The sequence below is a fragment of the Nannobrachium achirus genome (assembly GCF_963921795.1).
Source record: "Nannobrachium achirus genome assembly, chromosome: 21".
In the NCBI taxonomy this organism is placed as follows: domain Eukaryota; kingdom Metazoa; phylum Chordata; class Actinopteri; order Myctophiformes; family Myctophidae; genus Nannobrachium; species Nannobrachium achirus.
This window is the reverse complement of record NC_137828.1, coordinates 17,993,001-18,012,754: the sequence shown is the minus strand read 5'-3', so window position 1 is coordinate 18,012,754 and position 19,754 is coordinate 17,993,001. Positions and strand designations below refer to the sequence as shown.

General features: G+C 44.7%; 1 protein-coding gene across 1 annotated transcript in view; it reads right to left on the bottom strand.

Annotated features, from left to right (window-relative positions):
- nebl (nebulette) overlaps positions 1-19,754 on the bottom strand; it is a gene marked incomplete at both ends in the record, with an annotated part of 261,471 nt that overhangs the window by 184,518 nt on the left and 57,199 nt on the right. Inside the window, 2 exons of the mRNA XM_080751658.1 lie at positions 3,857-3,964; positions 17,828-17,912. Of these exons, the coding sequence (XP_080607784.1) occupies positions 3,857-3,964; positions 17,828-17,912 (193 nt within the window). The remainder of the gene's footprint in view (positions 1-3,856; positions 3,965-17,827; positions 17,913-19,754) is intronic.

Sequence of the window (19,754 nt, the reverse complement as noted above, 5' to 3'; positions counted from 1 at the left end):
TTTCCACCCCCTTCAGGGTGGAGGGGGTCCCCAGTTAAAATATGATTATTTTGTGGGTCGCGGCCTGAAAAGGTTGAGAACCACTGCACTATACTACACTGACTGCTACTGCCAGGTTTCCCGCACTTTTTTTTAATTCCTTATTCCTACCCCACGATTTTTTAAACCATTTTTCACCCAGTGACAATTGCCTAAGCTGTAATCCTGGGCTCTGCTCCCCCTCTGCCAACCTGGGGAGAGCCCCGAACTGAGCTCATGCTTCCTTCAGTGCATGAGGAGTGAGCAGGTCGCCTTTTATCGCCTGACAGGGGGGGAGCTTCCCCGGTTGGACGTAGCGCGTGGAGGGAACACATTAACCAGTTCCTTTCCCCTCCATCAGGCGCCTCTGCTGGCCAGGGGGAGGCAGTATAGAGACCAGGATAACTGCATGTTTTTAGTGAGGTTACCTACCTTAGGAGACACGGGGAGAACATGCAAACTCCACACAGAAAGGCCCTTTCACCAACCCCACCTAGGGTGTGGGCACTGATGACACGGAGGAGAGAACACGTCCCCAGCGCCCACAGTGTCCCCGGCGGGAATTGAACCTTGGACCTTCTAGCTGTGAGGCGATGACATTTCATAACCTTTCCATAGCTTTTCAAATGTATTTTAGCCCATTTCCAGGCCCATATAGCAATCATACGGTGCAATGATGAGAATAATGAAACCAGAGTGTTATCAATGCACCAGGACAGACTCAAGCAACAGCAACATACCACTGCACAATATAAAGACCTCTTGAATATCGGATCTAGTCCCATTACACTATTCTAATACTACTACCACTACAACTTTTAATACTACTGCCACAGCTACTACTACTGCCGCCTGTCAACATAGAAATTGAAACCAAACCACTTCAAAGGACTACAGGGCCTCAAGGAGGATGTGTGTGTGTGTGTGTGTGTGTGTGTGTGTGTGTGTGTGTGTGTGTGTGTGTGTGTGTGTGTGTGTGTGTGTGTGTGTGTGTGTGTGCGCGTGCGTGCGTGCGTGCGTGTGTGTGGGTGGAGGCTAACCAGCCTAAGCTATTCTTAGTTCTGATCAAAAAGTGTCCATAATGACAGACTGCTGAGATGGAGTGGTTCAGACCATCAGAGATGTCTGCCTAGCGTAGCACTTGGTGAGTGATACAACATTGAAATGCAATATAGGGGCTAAAACTGGCCTGGAAACCTTTTGGAGATTTTTTGAAAAAGGCAAAAAACAAACAAACAAAAAAACTACATTGCAGAACCAATGCAAAGACATAGGCAGGCAGATATCTTCGACACACCACCAACACAACTAGAATGCACAAGAGAGATGGTAAAATGAAATGGTACATGGTAAGGCTGGGAAATATATCGAAAATATATCGATATCGAGGTATCAACCTGCAAGGTATACATATTGACGAACACGGCTTGTATCTGTAACCAGGTGTGGTTATTTCAATAAAACCATTGTTGGGATGGATATGGTATTCATTATCTGGGTTAGGAGGGCAGTGGACCTAAAGCAGAAAAACATTAAAAACGATATAATGCAATTGTTTTGACTAATATTGTGAAATATCGATATCGAGGTATTCAACAACATTATCGAATATCGAAGGTTTTCCTAATATCACCCAGCCTTAGTAGTGCATTTATATAGCGCCTTTATCCACGGTGCTTTACAGAGATTGTGCATTACATTCACCCATTCACACACACATTCATACACCGATGGCGGACTCATCGGACTCTTCCACACTAACTCTGGGGGAGCCCGGGATCGAACTGCGGCCGCTCTACCTCATGAGCCACTGTCTGCTACTCTCAGGGGCGTCACACCAAATTCTGGGCCCTGGGTACAAGGATTCACTGTGGGCCCCCCAAGAATGTTAACTATTGAAAAATAGCAGATATACAAGCTCACAGCGCGGCACCGAGTGCCGCGCTGCGAGCTTGTATATCTGCTATTTTTGAAAAATCGTGAAAATGTGTGCAAGAAACCTACGTCAAGGACCCCCAAGATGATATGTATTTGGCCACGGACCCCGATCTCAAAACATTTAGTTCCAGGGACCCCCAGAAGCAGAATTTGATTTAGAAATCTTCGCTTAAAAATATTCAAAGATGTTCACACATTTTCACAACTTTTCAAAAATAGCAGAGCTTGTATATTTTTCAATAGATAAAGTTATTAGGGCCCCTCCACCTTGGGCCCCAGTAACTCAGTCCCACTTTCCTACCCCTTGTGACGCCCCTGGCTACCCTATACATGCACCTCAGATACATGGGGGGGGGGGGGGGGGGGGGGGGCATTCACCCAGCTGATGGCTGCTCAGATGGTCATGATGAGTGCTCGGGGCGGCTAGGGGTTCAGTGCCTTGCTCGAGGACACCTCCACACGTACACTGGCCAACCGGTGACCTTCTGACCTTCTGCTTATCAGGCGGCCCCTCTGAACCAGTGCTGATTTTGTCCACTAGAACTATGACAAAAAACGACCTTTTTCACTGATGAAAACTGGATAAAAACTAATAACTAAAACTAAAACTATTGACAATTTCGTCAACAAATAAAAAGGAGACTAAAATGTTGGGGAGGGACTAGTGGAGAAGAGATCCAGTAGAACTAAAAGACAAGTAATTTTACGCTTGGTGGTGTTGAGAGCTTGTAGATCGGCTATTTTTGGCAAATAGGTTTGGTGTAGAGGTAAAATAGAGCAGACCAAGTACAGAGTGAAAGGTGGTATTTAGTTCAAACGACAATTTGAATGGTTAAAAGTAAAAAAATAATAATAAAAAAAAATCAACAGGAATCAACAGACTGATGACAGTGCTGTCAAACAAGTTTATGAATCCATCGATGAAATCAATGAAAATCTGTATCACACATTTATACAATATATGTAGAGGGGGTCCCTGCTTCATGTCTCTCTCACCTCAGGGGTCCTTGGCCGTTGCGTTGAAGACCCCTGCACTAAAATGCTCTGCAAGTCCCTGCTTGACACACTGACCAACCGGTGACCTTATGAACTTCTGCTTAGCAGACGGGCCTCAAGGAAGGGAGAGAGAGAGACAGAGAGTGTTACCTGGACGACAGCTGGTGATGGTTAGCAGAACGTCAGTCCATGCAGTATCTGTGACATCTACACACACACGCACACACGCACGCACGCACGCACGCACGCACACAAACAGGCACGCACGCACGCACGCACGCACGCATGCACGAACACACACACAAACATAAAAAACATGTCTTAGCAACTGCCGGTTCATATCCAAACTAAATTAAATGTCAATTATTGTAAATACAAGGATTTACTTACATTCAGACATCCTCTTCAAACCTTCAACGTCTGCTTCACTGCATGACGACTGTTCTCTGTGTGTGTGTGTGTGTGTGTGTGTGTGTGTGTGTGTGTGTGTGTGTGTGTGTGTGTGTGTGTGTGTGTGTGTGTGTGTTTGCACCCAGTGACCAAAATGCACCCCATATCTCTCTCTCTCTCTCACTCTCACACACACACACACACACACACACACACACACACACACACACACACACACACACACACACACACACACACACACACACACACACACACACACACACACACACACACAAACACACACACATACGCATACACATACATACAGTACGCGAGACGAACAAAAAACAGGGCAAATATAACTGTTGGCAGGAAACACGGGCATGGCAAAAGGAAGCGTGTGTGTGTGTGTGTGTGTGTGTGTGTGTGTGTGTGTGTGTGTGTGTGTGTGTGTGTGTGTGTGTGTGTGTGTGTGTGTGTGTGTGTGTGTGCGTGCGTGCGCGTGCGTGCGTACATTACTGATGTGTTCCTGCGTCTTTCGGAGTCGCTGCATCTCTGGAGTGTCACACATGCTGCTGTAGCCCCGCCCTTTACTGTCCTCAAAGTCCTTCTTGTACCTCACCTAGAGAGAGAGAGAGAGAGAGAGAGAGAGAGAGAGAGAGAGCGAGAGAGAGAGAGAGAGAGAGAGAGAGATCACAAAGTAGCCTGGGAGCAGGCACGTGCACACAGACAACAAAGGGGGCATGAGCCCCTGCTCTTTTACCCGTTTGTAAAAAGTGCCCTCTCCCTCCAGACCATTAATGCAGTTTTTACTATGGTGAAAGAAATGCAAACGCCTCCTTTCCATGCCATACCTGAAGGCAGCATTCAAGAGAATTGCCTTGTCCAAACTCTCCTGAACTTGAATGCAGCATCTTATGTTGAAAGAATTGGCCTCTCTGTATAGAAATCCATGCTGTTACGACCTCCAAGCTCACAACACGTCGCTGCATTATTTCCACTCCGGTCGGGAGTGGAAATAACTTTGTGTGCGTGCGTGCGCGCGCGTGCGTGCGTGCGTGCGTGTGTGTGTGCGCGCGCGCGCGCGCGCGAATGTTTAAATGTGATGTCCTACTCGTGTCATTTGTAATGGCCCATTAGCCCACAATCACAGAATTTTATAAGACTTGTGAACAGCTAAGTCAGAGTGGCTGGCAGACAGATAGATACAATAGTATGTGCGCGTGTGTTTAAGTATTTAATCAACAGCTGAGCTCGTTAGCTTAGTCATGTTGGCTCAGCAGGCTGTTGAATAAAGCTTTAATCTGTAAATGTGCACACGCGCACACACACACACACATACACACACGCACGCACGCACGCACGCACGCACGCACACACACACACACACACTTAGTCTTTACCGGTCTTTTATTTAATTGTGTGGAAGTCAACTCTTAGCAACCGAATAAATGACAATAAATGTCTCTATGACCTCATGCACACCGGGTCCGAATTTGTCCAGATTCTGACAATATTGTCTGTTTTTTTCGCGCGGAAATTTGGACCTTATGTTCAAAGGCTTTTCCTGGGGTCCAAAAGTATTGTTACGCTTTATTTCACATACAAGTCTGTCCAGAGCACTGGTTCTAAAACGTTTTAACTCTTATACTGCTTTGAACGTTCCTGTTCGCCCCAATTCTTGAGGTCGAGTAGGGCCAATACGGCCGTTCGTTCGTTTGATGTTTTTTATGGATTATGATAAAAGACGTCCTTGCGCAACTTTTGAATGCATAATTGGTCGTCGGTGTCGTTTTGAGGACAGCCGGAAACCTTTCATAAAAAAAAAAGTAAACAGACTGTCCTGGCTCCGCCTGCCCAGAGCGACTCTGCGCCTGCCTAGCTGCCAGGGGCGTCAATTGGGTATGGCAGGGGTATGCAGCTGCCATACCTTGACAGGGGGAAATAATAAAAATGTACTTTTCATCGTGCCTGTTGCTAAGGTATGGCAACATGACTGGTGTCTTCACCAGACACCAGTCATGTTGCCATACCTTAGCTTGTTCTGAACTGACGCCACTGCTAGCTGCTAGCAGCCTTGAGGGACTATATTGTTTTATGCATCGGGCTGTTAGTAGAGAAAGAGAGAGAGAAACGTTGGTAAAAGCGATCATTTTGTCGGAAATCAGTTGTTTTATAGTATTAGTAGTATAGTAATTGTAGTAGGTAGTAGTATTTAGCAGTACTAGAATATTGAGATGTATTAGGCCAACTCAGCCTCAACTTGCTGGTATCATTCCGCCGAAGTGCGACCCACCCCCCCTGCTCAGCCAGCAGCAGAGCAGATCCACGGATAGAAACAAACTTTGTTAGAATTAGGATTACAAACCTACCCGCGTTGGTGACTCAGGACCAGGCAGCGCCCACGAATGGTGGTGGTGGTCGTGATGATGATCATGATGATGATGATGATGAAGAAGAGAAAAAGATCACTGTAGCCGTTGGTATTGAAGATAAAAAGATTGAAGATGGTGCCAGTCGCGAAGAACCGGGGTCCAGAAGTGGATCAAGAGCCTCGTGATATTGTGGAAACCGATCCCGACGGAGCTCGACCCCCGTGTAGGATGGATCCCCCCGCCCGGGGGCTCACATCGCCGCAGCAGCAGAGACCCATGTACCGCCGCCACCGCCGCGAAGAGACAGACGAACTGGGCGATTTGGCCAATGAAGAATGGCTTCCGCGTAGAGACCCCTCGGAGAACAGAGGCCACGATTCTACTGTCCAAAGTAAGACTTCCAATCCAGTGCATGTATGTATTGTATAGTTGTATACTGTATATAGTTGTATACTGTGTGATAACAGAGCATCCGTGTGGAACTGGAAGCCTGGGATGGGGGGATGGTCAGTGATCAGTGAGATAGGGTAACGGTTTTCCATTGCGACGTGTTGCCACTCCGACATTGGGATCCGGTCTAGAGCCCGCCTACTGCATCCGGCTATTTACACGTACACATACATGCAAGAAATGTTTCCGTATCCGGACCGGATCAGTAACTTGATCCAAGCAGTTAGGATCCACGTGCTTGGTTTGTTTTTGTCGCTACTCAGGACACACGTGGAGTTCCTATCACGCGCGTGCACGTACCGCGTGTAGTGTACGTGCACTGCACAGCCTACTAGGATTATTTGATGGGAATTTAGGATTTATTGGCTTAGTTTGTGTGTGCGTGCGTACGATGCGTGTGTGTGTGAGAGAGAGGGAGAGGTTTCTTTTTATCGTCATCATCATCATCATCATCATCATCATCATCATCAGTAGCTGATGATGTAGCTTTTCAGTTCAATTCAAAGGAGCTTTATTGGCATGAGAAAACATACGTTTACATTGCCAAAGCAAGTGTTACAAATAAAAACTGTTGAAAATGGGGAACATATATACAGTTGGAGGGAGTACAGCTTTGTGTAAACAGAGCTATGTTGCATTGTGACATTTTATATAGGTATACAGGGTATAAAGGGAATTTCACTGTGACAGTAAATGCATGGTAACTATTTACTATAACTGCATTTTATGTTATATATGAACTTATTGTAAGTCATTTGCTAAATGTCAAAATTGTAAATTGATTTGTTTAGATATAAACTATTTGATATTTTCCTGGCTATGATTTTAGATGATGAGTCGACGATGATGATGAGCCTACTTCTTCATTTCCACATCGTGGTCGTCCAAGGACAAGGATAGGTAAAGAAAAAACAAACTTTTTTCTGTAAATCAGACTTAGCACCATGCACATGCTCACATAGACATCAAAGGGGGCTTGAGCCCCTGCCCTTTTATCCATCTGTAAAAAGTGCCCTCTCCAGACCATGAATGCTGTTTTTACATAATTACTATATATATATATATATATATATATATATATATATATATATATATTTGTGTGGTAAGCAGGAAGTGCATAGAATGTTAGAGAGGCAGGGGTTGACATTTCTAAAACGGCCTTTTGATGAAAATAGTAGGCCCCCAACCTCCACGCATTCTGCTGTGACGCGTTGTGAGCTTGAAGGTGTACTATTTTTCATGTATTTTATAGTAATTATGTATTTGTATAATTTACAGATCGACCATGGGCTCGTGTACGAGTTCAGCAGACCCGGTGGAGCCCTTCCGGAGGAGCCTGGCTGGAGTGAAACAGAATGGAGCCCCAGGCCCTGTGCAGGCTGAATGACACACACGCACGCACGCACGCACGCACGCACACACACATATACACTCTGTACTGTAGACATGTAGTGTCACAGTAGTGTCACAGTGAGATAAAGAGAACCCTGAAAGCTGAAGCAGGATTCAGGCTGAAGCTCATGTCACTGTGTCAATGTTCTGCACTGCTCTTACTACTGCTCTTACTTCTCTTACACACTAAAAGTGTGTAAAAAGACACTTTTTCTTGTTTTTATTTTTTTGAATTTGTTTGTAAACAACCACTGATCATAGGTGTGATGTTACTGAAGCCAACAATAAAAGGCTAAAGAGAGATTTCTGTATGAAAATGTATTCTTCACAAAAATGCATTTTTCTCAGCTTTATGTTCTCAAAGAGCTGTTTTTAGGCCACATTCTGCAGCTTCTAGCTAATGAACAGAACAAGATAAAAACTCGAAATCTTTTTCTGTTGCAAAGTAGACATTCTATTCTTCGTTGCCATATAATTGTTGTCTTTATAGTCGAAACCAAATTTCTCCAGTAGGCCTTCAAAGATGAGCGACAATTCTCAATTTAGCTGGCAGTGGATTGAGCTTTTTGTTCAATTCTGTGGCAGTAAAAGAGTTAATGTCAAATACCCCAAAATATATATGAATTTAGTAATGTAGTAATGTTTTTCTATAGAGTGTCTGTTCAGTAACAGGGGTCTCCCTGTCTCTCCAGCTCTTTAATGAACAGAAAATATATTTGTAATCATAAAGTAGCGACCTACTACTGTACTTTACCAGTAAGACTCCCTAATCGGGAGATAATCAACCGCCACGTCGCATACACAGACTTTAGAAGGCAATCGTAGCCAATCAGGCGGGAATATGGGAAATGGGACAGATCCATGTTGATGACATGACTTTAGAGATACTGTGTACCGCTTGCGTGATTTTAGGCCAAAATCTGTAGGAGCAGTGTCCAAAAATGTGTTTAGCAAAGATCGGCCTGATGGTGGCGCTAGAAGAGGGCCATGTGAGAAATCAGTGGTGGAGGTTGTGATTTGCCATCCAAGGAGTGTGTGTGCAAAGTTTGGCATCGATAGGGCCAACGGTGCCAGAGATAGAGTAGGGGCAAAAGTGTGACGTGACGTAATGGACAGACGGAGGGACTGACGGAGGGACAGCCGGTGGAGCTTTTCATAGTAATATATTCTATACTTGGTCCAACCCCTCAACAAGAAATCTTTTTGCTAAAAATTGCCGATCTACAATCTCACAATGTGAGCTTATAAATCTGCTATGTTCGCTAAAAGTTCGCCCAAGAACAGGTACGCTAGGGTTCATGTGGTATCCATTCTTCGCTTGGCACAAGAATTATTTGTTATCAATAAATTATAGCATGTTATGTTCTTGCTGCGTGTTCATTTTGAGAAGCCTTGCCAAGCATTATAACATCATCTGGTGACCCGATATGGGGTCTGGACCCGCACACACACACACACACACACACACGCACGCACGCACGCACGCACGCATGCACGCACGCACACACACATACATGCAAAAAAACACACAACCTTAACAGTATGGCTCCTTTGGTAGACCACAGAGTAGACATCTGTCTTTTTGTGCCACAGTGCGAAATACACACACATAAAATATGCACGCACACGCACGCACGCACGGACACACGCACACACACAGGCACACACACCCTTACCTGCAACTCAAAGTTCACACCCTCACCGTTATACCCTTCACCGTTTGTGTATTCTCCAGCACCACCCATATGTTTTCTTTCAGCGTGATATTGTTTTTTATCATTGAACATAGGCTACAGCTTTAGATGTGAAAGGCACCTTAATTTAAAGGGACCACACCATAAAACAAAAAAAAAATAAAAATCTATTTTTCCCATGTACATGCAGTACAATGTAAATGTATTATTCCCAGTGTATTTTTCCACCCAAAAAAATACAATTCGTTAACTCTAACCCTTGGTTTTCATTTCTGTGATTTTCTGAGTGCGTGTGTCTGAAAGGTTCTCTCCTGAAATGGACCCTGGCAGGGTCCATTTCCATAGTACCGCCCCTCCACTTCAGTTTCCCAGCAACTGAAGGTATATGCAGGCTGACCTGCCCATATATGGAGAGCCCTGATGTCATGGACCTCCATATATGGAGCTGACCAACACTGACATAATCAACTCTACATCAACCGGATCTCCATATATGGCTATGGCTGACTCAGACAGATGTCCAAGACATTGGATGGCCGTTAGGTGTCTTACTAGTATATATATATATATATATATATATATATATGTTACAGTATGTTACAGTATGTTTGGGTAACTCAGGACGGTAAGAGTAAGAGCGCTTGTTTTGTCGTTCACCACACACTAATCACCACCAGATGGCGACGACAGCCCATAGACAGCCATTCACTAGTGCAGGCGCTGACGTCACTCGTTTGCGACTCTCTTTCTTTATTTACTAGCCTAGCTGGGCGGTGTTTAGCCATTAGCTTAGCCATTAGCTTAGCCATTAGCTTACTATGAGCGTTTATCGTGGGCTTGCCCAGGCCTTACGGCCTGGGCATAAATATAACGATTGCATTCACCTTGCATTCACTTCGTAACTCGCGCGGCCGCTCTTCGCGGCCACTCGCGCCTGCGGCGCTCGGGGGCGAAGAGCAGGACCAAGGTCCGCTGGCCTTCGCGCCGCTTGCAATGTCGTGGACAATCGAGCGGCTCCGCCTGGAGGACGTTGTTGTGGGCGACCGCTTGTTCCGCCCCGTGCTGCACGGCGAATGCTCCGTTTCTCGACCGTACTGTTTCTCTAACAAACCGTGACATATATATATATTTGTATTATTATTATTTTAAGTATTAATACCAAAATGGCATGTAGAAACATTTAAAATCATATTATTGTGAGCAATATGTCCTTAAAGTAATGAGGAAGATATGACATTATGATTGGTTCAATGGTTATTATGTAACCTTTCAGAATTTCAGTACATGTTATTCATCTCTGTGCCCTATGATACATTATATATTACGTGACGTAAGAGCCAAGACATCTCTCCTAGGCCTGATTAGCTCTTGTTTATAAGGTACAGTTTGTCCTTGTATTAAACGTGAAAATTTAACCATGGTCTGATCTTTTGTGCTCGGGGGAAAACGACTGTACCACAGGCCTGTGCGTACTCAATGTTACATCTCCCCTGTCCACTCATATATTAAAGCAGTGGTCCTCAACCTTTTCAGGCCGTGACCCCCCAAAATACTCATATTTGAACTGGGGACCCCCCCTCCCCACCCTGATGAGCACTTGGAGTTGTAAGAGTTGAGGCATTACATTTCGTTAACAACGCCTCTATACTCGCAACGCCTCTCAACGCAAGGCTATTTTCGGCTATTTTCACAATTTCTGCCTCTAATATTAGAACTAAAAAGATGCAATTGGAAATTGCAAGTGTGGTTGCTGACGGTTGCTGACTATATTCTACAGTAAGCTAACTGTCATGTGAAGCTCGACCAATTGATTCCCTATTGATTCCCACTCCCATTGATTCCCTATTGATTCCCATTTCCCACTCACATTGATTCCATATTGATTCCCTATTGATTCCCTATCCCATTGATTCCCTATTGATTCCCTATCCCATTGATTCCTTATCCCTGTCATTTCCAATGGCAGCGGAAAAGTTACCCTTGAAGTCTATAAAGTTTCCTCAGGACTATAATGTGTTGCCCTGTTGGGCAACCACACTAAATTAAAAAGGTCTTAAAAGGTCCTTAAATTGTCACTTAAACTGTATGTTGGTTTGTTTACTGTTGAGTGAGGAAAACATTGTTACACATTAAGCTAATCATCTGGGGACCTCCTTAAATCATTTGGGGACCCCCCTGGGTGTCCCGACCCACAGGTTGAGAACCACTGTATTAAAGCACAATTTCATATTACAGATTGATTCTGAATAAACCCTTTTGCAAATCCCGCCCCATTCTGCCCTGTTACTATGATGGGACATTAACCCTGGGCAGATTGTTTTTATAGTGGAGGTGGATGGGATTTTTTTTTCCCTTCAAAGCCTCATTACAGCTATATAAAGTACCAAAGGAAAAACACCTAGGTGATATTAATAAAAAGGGAAGACAAAGGTACAGTAGTTACATTGCAAAACAGGGGATTTACCCGAAAATATATGTTTTAATTTGTTTAATCCCAGTGGGACAGAATCCTCTTTGCAGATTCTTTTATAGTGGTAGTGGATGCGATTTTTTTTCCCTTCATAGCCTCATTACAGCTATATAAAGTACCACAAAAAACACATCTACGTGATATTAATAAAAAGGGAAGAAAAAGGTACAGTAATTACATAGCAAAACAGTAGTTTTCCCCCGAAAAATAAATGTTTTAATTAGTTTAATCCTCTGGATCAGAGATAGAAAGAGAAGCGCATTGCATCTTGGGTACTAGGAAGAGGACAGAGAGAATGTTTCTCCTCACATAATAGGCTGGCTTTTCGTAATTCTGCCCATTTAAATTATATGTACCCAATCGTGACTCTTAGACCATTGATAAGGTACATGTGAACTAGTTTGTTGAAGCTTATTCGTTATGATGAGCGAGATCGCTTGACGCTTGCCGTCGCTATCACCGTACCGGCCGATCTCCGTGTCGCGCACTGCGGACAGTTTTTGAAAGGCTGAAGCAACATTCTCCACTGCACAAACTCCACCCCCGATAGCAAAAAGTGAATGTTTTTTTCTGGTTGGCCAGTCAGGGAGTCTCAGGGACCAATCAGAAGGCTGACAAACGGTCTATTCCACCACAGTTCCGTAAAAGTACTTATTGTGCAGGATTGTAATATTGACATATTTAAATTGACATTATTACTGCGTTCGGCTGCGTGTGTAGGTATGTCGGTGTCTGTCTGTGTTTAAGCCCGTAGCCCAATCAGGGACCAGCATTTCTGGCGATTCTGTAATGTAATCCTGGGTGCTGCATTCCCTCTGACAACCTGGGGAGACAACGGACTGGCCATATGCCTCCTTCTATGCTTGAGGAGTCCAAGTTGCTTCTTTTCACCTGACAGGGGGGAGTTTCCCCGGTTGGACGTAGCACGTGGAAGGAACACGTTATTCTAATCAGTTCCTTTCCCCTCCATCAGGCGCCCAGGCTGGCCAGGGGGAGGCATTATAGAGACCAGGATTACTGCATGTTTTTTATGAGGGTACCTTCCCTAGGAGACACAGGGAGAACATGCAAACTCCACACAGAAAGGCCCTTTTGCCAACCCCACCTAGGGTGTGGGCACTGATGACGCGGAGGAGTGCAGTTCTAGTTCCTTTTCTTCAAACAAAGACGCCGGTCCGCCTTAGCAATTGTACCGTTGGATTGTAATCAGGAATGCATTAATGTGTTCATCACTTTGATGTTGCAGCTGGTGGGGGCTGGTTTTAATGAAGCTGCCTCAGGTAGCCTAAGAAATGTGGCATGGAGCCGAGGACCTGGAGTACCTTCTATGGAAGTACACACAGCACTAGCCAAGGTGTTCTGACTGGAGGCTCCACCGCCACATTTTGGGAGCCGCTCTGCCCTCAACCGCTGAAGCAATATAGAGCAGTGGTTCTCAACCTGTGGGTCGGGACCTCCGGGGGGGTCGCCACATAATTTTTTTGGGGGGGGTCCCCAAATGAAAACTTCGTTTTTGAGTGGTGTTAACCGCTCATACATCTGGCTTTGTCTCAGACATCCCAACTTTGAGATCAGCCTTTCCGGGAGATCCCCTGTGCACGCGCGCGCAGCGCGCGTGCACCCGTTCTCGCGCATGCGCTGGTTTTTTCTCGGATTTTACTCATTTTTCTACGGTTAAAACTGTTAAAAACGGCTCTGCACGGCGGCCGAACCATTTTAGGCTTAATATAATCGGGTTAATTTATAGCATGATGTATTTCTTACCTATTTGGAGAAAGTTCTGTCACTATCACTGTGAGACACACATAACAGCCTGCCGGCAGGCTGCCGTGCGTGGCACAGGCTGCAAGATTGACAGTTTGACGACGAATGAGAACACATTAATTTGCATCGCGGGTCGCAGATCCGGTTCTAGACCGGATCCAGGCGGATATGGTTCAGTGCTACTCGCGGGCGTCCGGGAGGAGGCGCTGATTTCCGGGAGACTTGGGATGTCTGTTGTCTGTTTGTGCCCCGACTCAGAGGGTCGCCCAGGGTCACAGTGACCAAGATTCGCGGGACACTTAATGAAAGTCATAAATAATTTTGCACCGCTCATTTCACATCGGGTGTGATTTTTTATATGGTGATAATATACATGTGTCTTTCACCCTTCTTTTACTGTGAAGCATTTTTAAGATGTGATTGATTGATTGATTTATTAATTTATTAGACAAAAATGGAGGACAGTACAAGTATAGTCAATACAATTGCAATGTAGAAGTACGGTACAGTTAAACACCCTGGAGGAACATCCCAAATAAGACTTTTTTACGTTGGAAGTCCTTGGTGTTTAATTCATGGACATAACACATAACAAATAGTAAGCAAAGAAAACATTCAATATCATTGCAGTTATACAAACACTAGGCTAAGGTAAGGGCGTGTGCTCACTTCTCGCCTGTCTATGGGAGAAGTGATAACTACCTTCTTCTCTGGCCTCCTGAAAGGTGAGTTTTGAAGGATGCCAGCGAGCTACATGTTTTAAGAGAGGTAGTCAAGGAATTCCACACCTGGGTGGCAGTGACAATAAAGTATTTCTGATTCTGATTCTTTATGTCTTTATGATACTTTATCATTGATGATGCTGATGGGTAGTTAAACCTATTGTAAACCTATTGTAGCTGTCCGACATAAACCATGTATCTCAACATTACTTTCTTTTCTTTTCTTTTTTGCTTTTTATTCATAAATGGATGCCCTGCTTCATTATACAAGAGTGTCACACAAAAGTGGTGAAAATAGGTGATCTACAAGCTCAGCCAATGGAGAGCTGCATGGTCACATGGTCACGCCAGAGCTGTAGAAGAAGACGCGACACACGGCTGCACGATTTTGGGAAAAAACCTAATTGCGATTTTTCTGACTAATATTGCGATTGCGATTTTATTCGCGATATTTACAGGGGCTAAAGCAAAAAAAAATCCTAAGACGGAAATTTATTTTGACTTGACTAGCAAGTATTATGCTGCATTTTGACGATTTCGGTCATGTTATTAACATCACGGCCATGGCTACACCCCCCCCCCCCCCCCCCCCACCCCCATTTTTTGTTTTCTCTTTTTTGGCAAATCTGCCTCAATCTCATAAATGGCCCCTAGGGATTCCTCAGGACGGAAATCCATCCTCAGGACGGAGAACCTTAACCCCTGTATTTATATATTTATTTCAAGGTAGGATAAGTGATCGTTTTTTTTTTTGTTAAAAGGATGATATAATAAATTATTTTAACCATAGGAAAATCATTTCACTACCTTAGGTCAAGCTTCCGTTGAATATTTATTGTGTAATACATTTAAAAAATAAATTGATTATTATTAACTAGGCTAATTGGCAATCATGTAAATGGTTTGATTCAGTTCAGTTATATTTCCAAAAGATTACCTTTTATTTTGCTTTAGCAATATAAAACGTTTTTATATTCAGAAAAATCTCAGTAATAATGCCTCTCATTGTCAAGGAAATTATTTAACCAAAGAACATCATTTAAGCTTCCTTGAATATTTATTGTGTGTTTACATTTAAAAATGAATTGATTATCACTAACTACAGTAACTAGGCAAATTGGCAAATGGTTTGTTTCAGTTCAATTATATTTCCAAAAGATTCCCTTTTACTTTGCTTATTAGCAATATAAAACGTTTTTATATTCAGCAAAATGTCAGTAATGGTTTTGTCTGCCTCTCATTATTGTCAAGGAAGAAAGTACTGTATGTCACTGCCTTGCTTAAGTTTTATCAAGGCAAAAAAATGCACCCTAAGACACGCCATAAGTTTCATGTGTGGAGGAGGAGGAGCAGGCACCGTTGCACTGAAATTACTTTCACTTTCAGCTTACGACAAACGGGAGCATTTAATCTATGCACAAGGATTTAAGGATGTTATATTTATAATGATTACCAGAACATTCACTACCTGTAGCCATGGAGTACTCCGTTGGAAGGGATCATACACTTTTACGTGCTGTTAGACAGACAGTGTCAATCAAGCCTTGGCTTGGCTCCTCTCCTCTGAGGAGAGCAACCCGTAATGCTAATCCTCTGTGCGGCCGGCGATGCGCAAAGAAAGACACCACCGTTTGATTTGATCATTGCAGCAATGTTATTGCTTAGTCAATTATGAAGGGATTTCTAAAATTAAAACGTCTCCATATTGCTTGGGAAGTCAACTTCGCAGAAAATCGCCAAACCCGCGGCCTTTGCGATTCGCTAATCGCGAGATTTCACATCGCGATTTCGGTTTGAAAACGATTAACCGTGCAGCCCTTTCTATCTCAATGGGATAGTTGGAGATATGCTAGGGGTCTTCAACAGGGGGTCTGGGGGTCTCAGAGTTACTACATGGGGTCCTACAAATCTTCCAATCCTTTTTATATTAACAACTTGAACCCTAGTGTCCATATTCTGAGAACTGTAGCCAAAAATAGCAGCACAACGCCTTGTGCTGCGAGGCGTTGTGAGCTTGTAGATCGGCTATTTTCAGGAAAGAGGTTTGGTGTAGAGGGGTAAAAGAGCAGACTAAGTACAGAGTGAAAGGTCAAGTTTATTAAGTATTGATGGTTCAAGTGGTTAAATATCAAACAATGAAACAACAACTAAGGGGTCCTTGGCCTGAAAATGTTGAAGACCCCTGAGCTATGCCATTGAGGTAGAACGAGCATTTCCACATTCCATTCTTACAATGGGAGTCAACGCTAGCGTCCGCACTCTGATACTAGATCACGCTGGGTCACACATACAAACCTTTCTTAAACATGGACCAATATGAGAATAAGCTCAAGCTTTTTATGTGTTTGACAGACATATAGAAATATATGGTCATGTATGCATTTTGGTCAATAGAAACATCAGCAATCAGTCAGTCACTCAAAATGACCTCACATAAGGTACATTCTGACTGACTAATACTGTCCCTGTGGCCCCGCTTGGTCCTCACAAGGATAGTTGCGACCGTAGGTCGCATTTACTACCAAAAACTCCACCGGCTGTCCGTCCGTCAGTCAGTGAGTGAGTCATACGTCACACGTCACACTTTTGCCCTGCTCATATCTCCACAACCGTTGCCCCCATCCATGCCAAATTTTGCACACACACTCCTTACCTGCCAAACTACAACCTCCAAGGACCCCCAGAGCTCCAGGGACCCCCAGGTCCCTGGGGGACCCCCAGGTGTAAAAAATGACCAAATGTGCAAAAATGACCAAATGACCACCCCAACGGGGCTGCTCACGGGGAATTCCTGGGGACCACCCACTCCTGGTGCTCCAGAACGGATGCAAAAGTGGTGACGCCCCCAGTGGAGGACCCCCTCCACTGCAGCTCACATAAAATGCCGTAACTCGGGCTAGGAGCGTCCGGGAGAGCCGGGGCCGGTACCTATTCGTCCGCCAAGGCAACGCGGAGACCCCACCCCTCATTTCTCACATGGCCCTCTTCTAGCGCCACCTACAGGCCGATTATTAAAACACATTTTTGGCCACTGCTCCTACAGTTTTGGCCCTCAAATCACGCAAATTGCTACACAGTATGTCTACACTCATCCCATCAACATGAATCTGTCCCATATAGCGCCACCTTCAGGCCGATTTTTAAAAACACATTTTTGGACACTGCTCCTACAGATTTTGCCCTAAAATCACGAAAATCACTACACAGTATGTCTACACTCATGTCATCAACATGGATCAGGAAGATTTTGGAAAAACACATTTTTGCCCTATTTGTGGAGATAAGTGACCTACGGTCGCTTATCTCCCGATTAGGGAGTCTTACTGGTATTACATTACACGCACGCACACACAGTCATGCTCGTGCACACACACACACACACACACACACACACACACACACACACACACACACACACACACACACACACACACACACACACACACACACACACACACACACACACAGCCCTTCCCCCACTACGTCAACGCTTCCTGCTTCCCTTCTGCTACAAAAAGCCACCATGTGGACGCTCAGTGTGTGTGTGTGTGTGTGTGTGTGTGTGTGTGTGTGTGTGTGTGTGTGTGTGTGTGTGTGTGTGTGTGTGCGTGCGTGTACCTGGCTCTGTAGTTCACTCTGCTGCCTCAGTCTCAGGTTCTCTGGAGTGTCGGCCACGATGGTGAAAGATGTCTTAGGATAATGTCTGGAGAGAGAGAGAGAGAGAGAGAGAGAGAGAGAGAGAGAGAGGACATTACACACAGTTCATGACCAGTAGTGCTTTCGAGGCCGGAAGCCGTCAGGCCAATATATTTCCCACATGCACGCGCAGGAACGGTGCATGCTAGAACCATAGAGTTATAGGCTATAACGTGTCCCCATAAAATAGATTTGACGGGTGATGATGTGCCATATAGCCTATCTAATCAAATGGCTATTTGCATAACAAGTTTACCAGTGAGTGGTGGGCTCGCGCACAAGCCCAAGTAGGCTACCCTATTCATATGGATAGGCTACTTTAACACCTAGGTTTCCAGCGGTGACTGTACAGTGTGCATGCGTCCTCATAGGCTACATGGCTCCATTACTGTGGTAGGTACTGTCTGAGATTCATTCAAAGCAAACTTTTAGTTTCTCTACTGCAGCGCAATATTTTCTATTTGCTCCATGCGCACAGGTAGGCGCACGCACACAGCTAGAGGTGCACGTACACGTGACGTCAATAAATGATCGTCCCAACTGAAAATAAAACACCAAAGCACCACTGTTCATGACACACACACACACACACACACACACACACACACACACACACACACACACACACACACACACACACACACACACACACACACACACACACACACACACACACACACCACTGGCGCCTATTCAATAGAGCCAAGGGGAGCAATGGCTCCCCCTATTCGCCAGTAGGGGGAGCCCGGCTCCCCCTCCCTCCTTTTATTTATTTACGATCATATAATCACAAAATGTGATTAAGAAGAAGAACGTCAGAAATTCGCCTTGTTTGACCCTTTGAAGCACCCATAGCGTGGCTTCTAAACCAATCACAGCGAATGGGGGGCGGGAGGTATAGGTCTACTGTGTTATATGCCAAGCCTGTGCCTTTAAGGGGGCGGGCTTAGGAGCAGTACGGGATGACGTTGACGCTGTGTTTTGGGACCGGCGCGGAAGTGAATGTGCGGGTGTGATGCTGGGGAGAATATATTAGTGAGAAGTTAAGTTAATACAAGTGGATTAGTGAAAACGTGACGTTTATGCTGTATGTTCCTGCCTGGCCCTGGAAGTAATAAATCATCGTTATCTACACAGAAGTAGTATGGACTATTTGAATAAGTTACCACATGACACGAGCCAAGTTATTGCTACAAACAGTGGAAAAGGTAACAACATGACACGTTGTGTTGTGTGCCTCCAAGGAACTTTCTTCTGGGCACCTCAATATAAAATTGGATATTTTCTTGTCATTTTCTCAAGGTAAGACATGGCTTTATTTAACTAACTGTTCACTGTGGTTAGCCAGCCTCTCCTCTCCTCCTCCGTGTGTGTGTGTGTGTGTGTGTGTGTGTGTGTGTGTGTGTGCGTGTGCGCGCGTGTGATGAGATGCTTGCTTGCTTGTAAATATTGGTAGCTGCTGGTTGCAGATCTTTGGTCATGGTTGTGGACTTGTGGTCAGTGTGGTTTTGTTGTGCGCACAGCCACATTGTGTGTTGGCTTGTTGGGTGCCCCGCGGACCGCTGTGCGTGTCCGAGCAGTGCTCGACTCATTTTAGACTCATCTTAGACCCGTTTTAGACCCATTTTAGACTCATTTTAGACCCATTTTAGACCTTTATAACCGCAAATAACCGATTTTTCGCGGCGCCGCTTTGCGGCGCCAAAAAACAAACAAAAAAAAAAAAATATCCTGGATTTGTGCTCCCCCTAGTGGAGACAGAGTTAGGCGCCGGTGACACACACACAGAAGAGATCCGGTAGAACTAAAAGACGAGCCATGTGCATTTGGTTGCGCTTGGGTGTCGCAC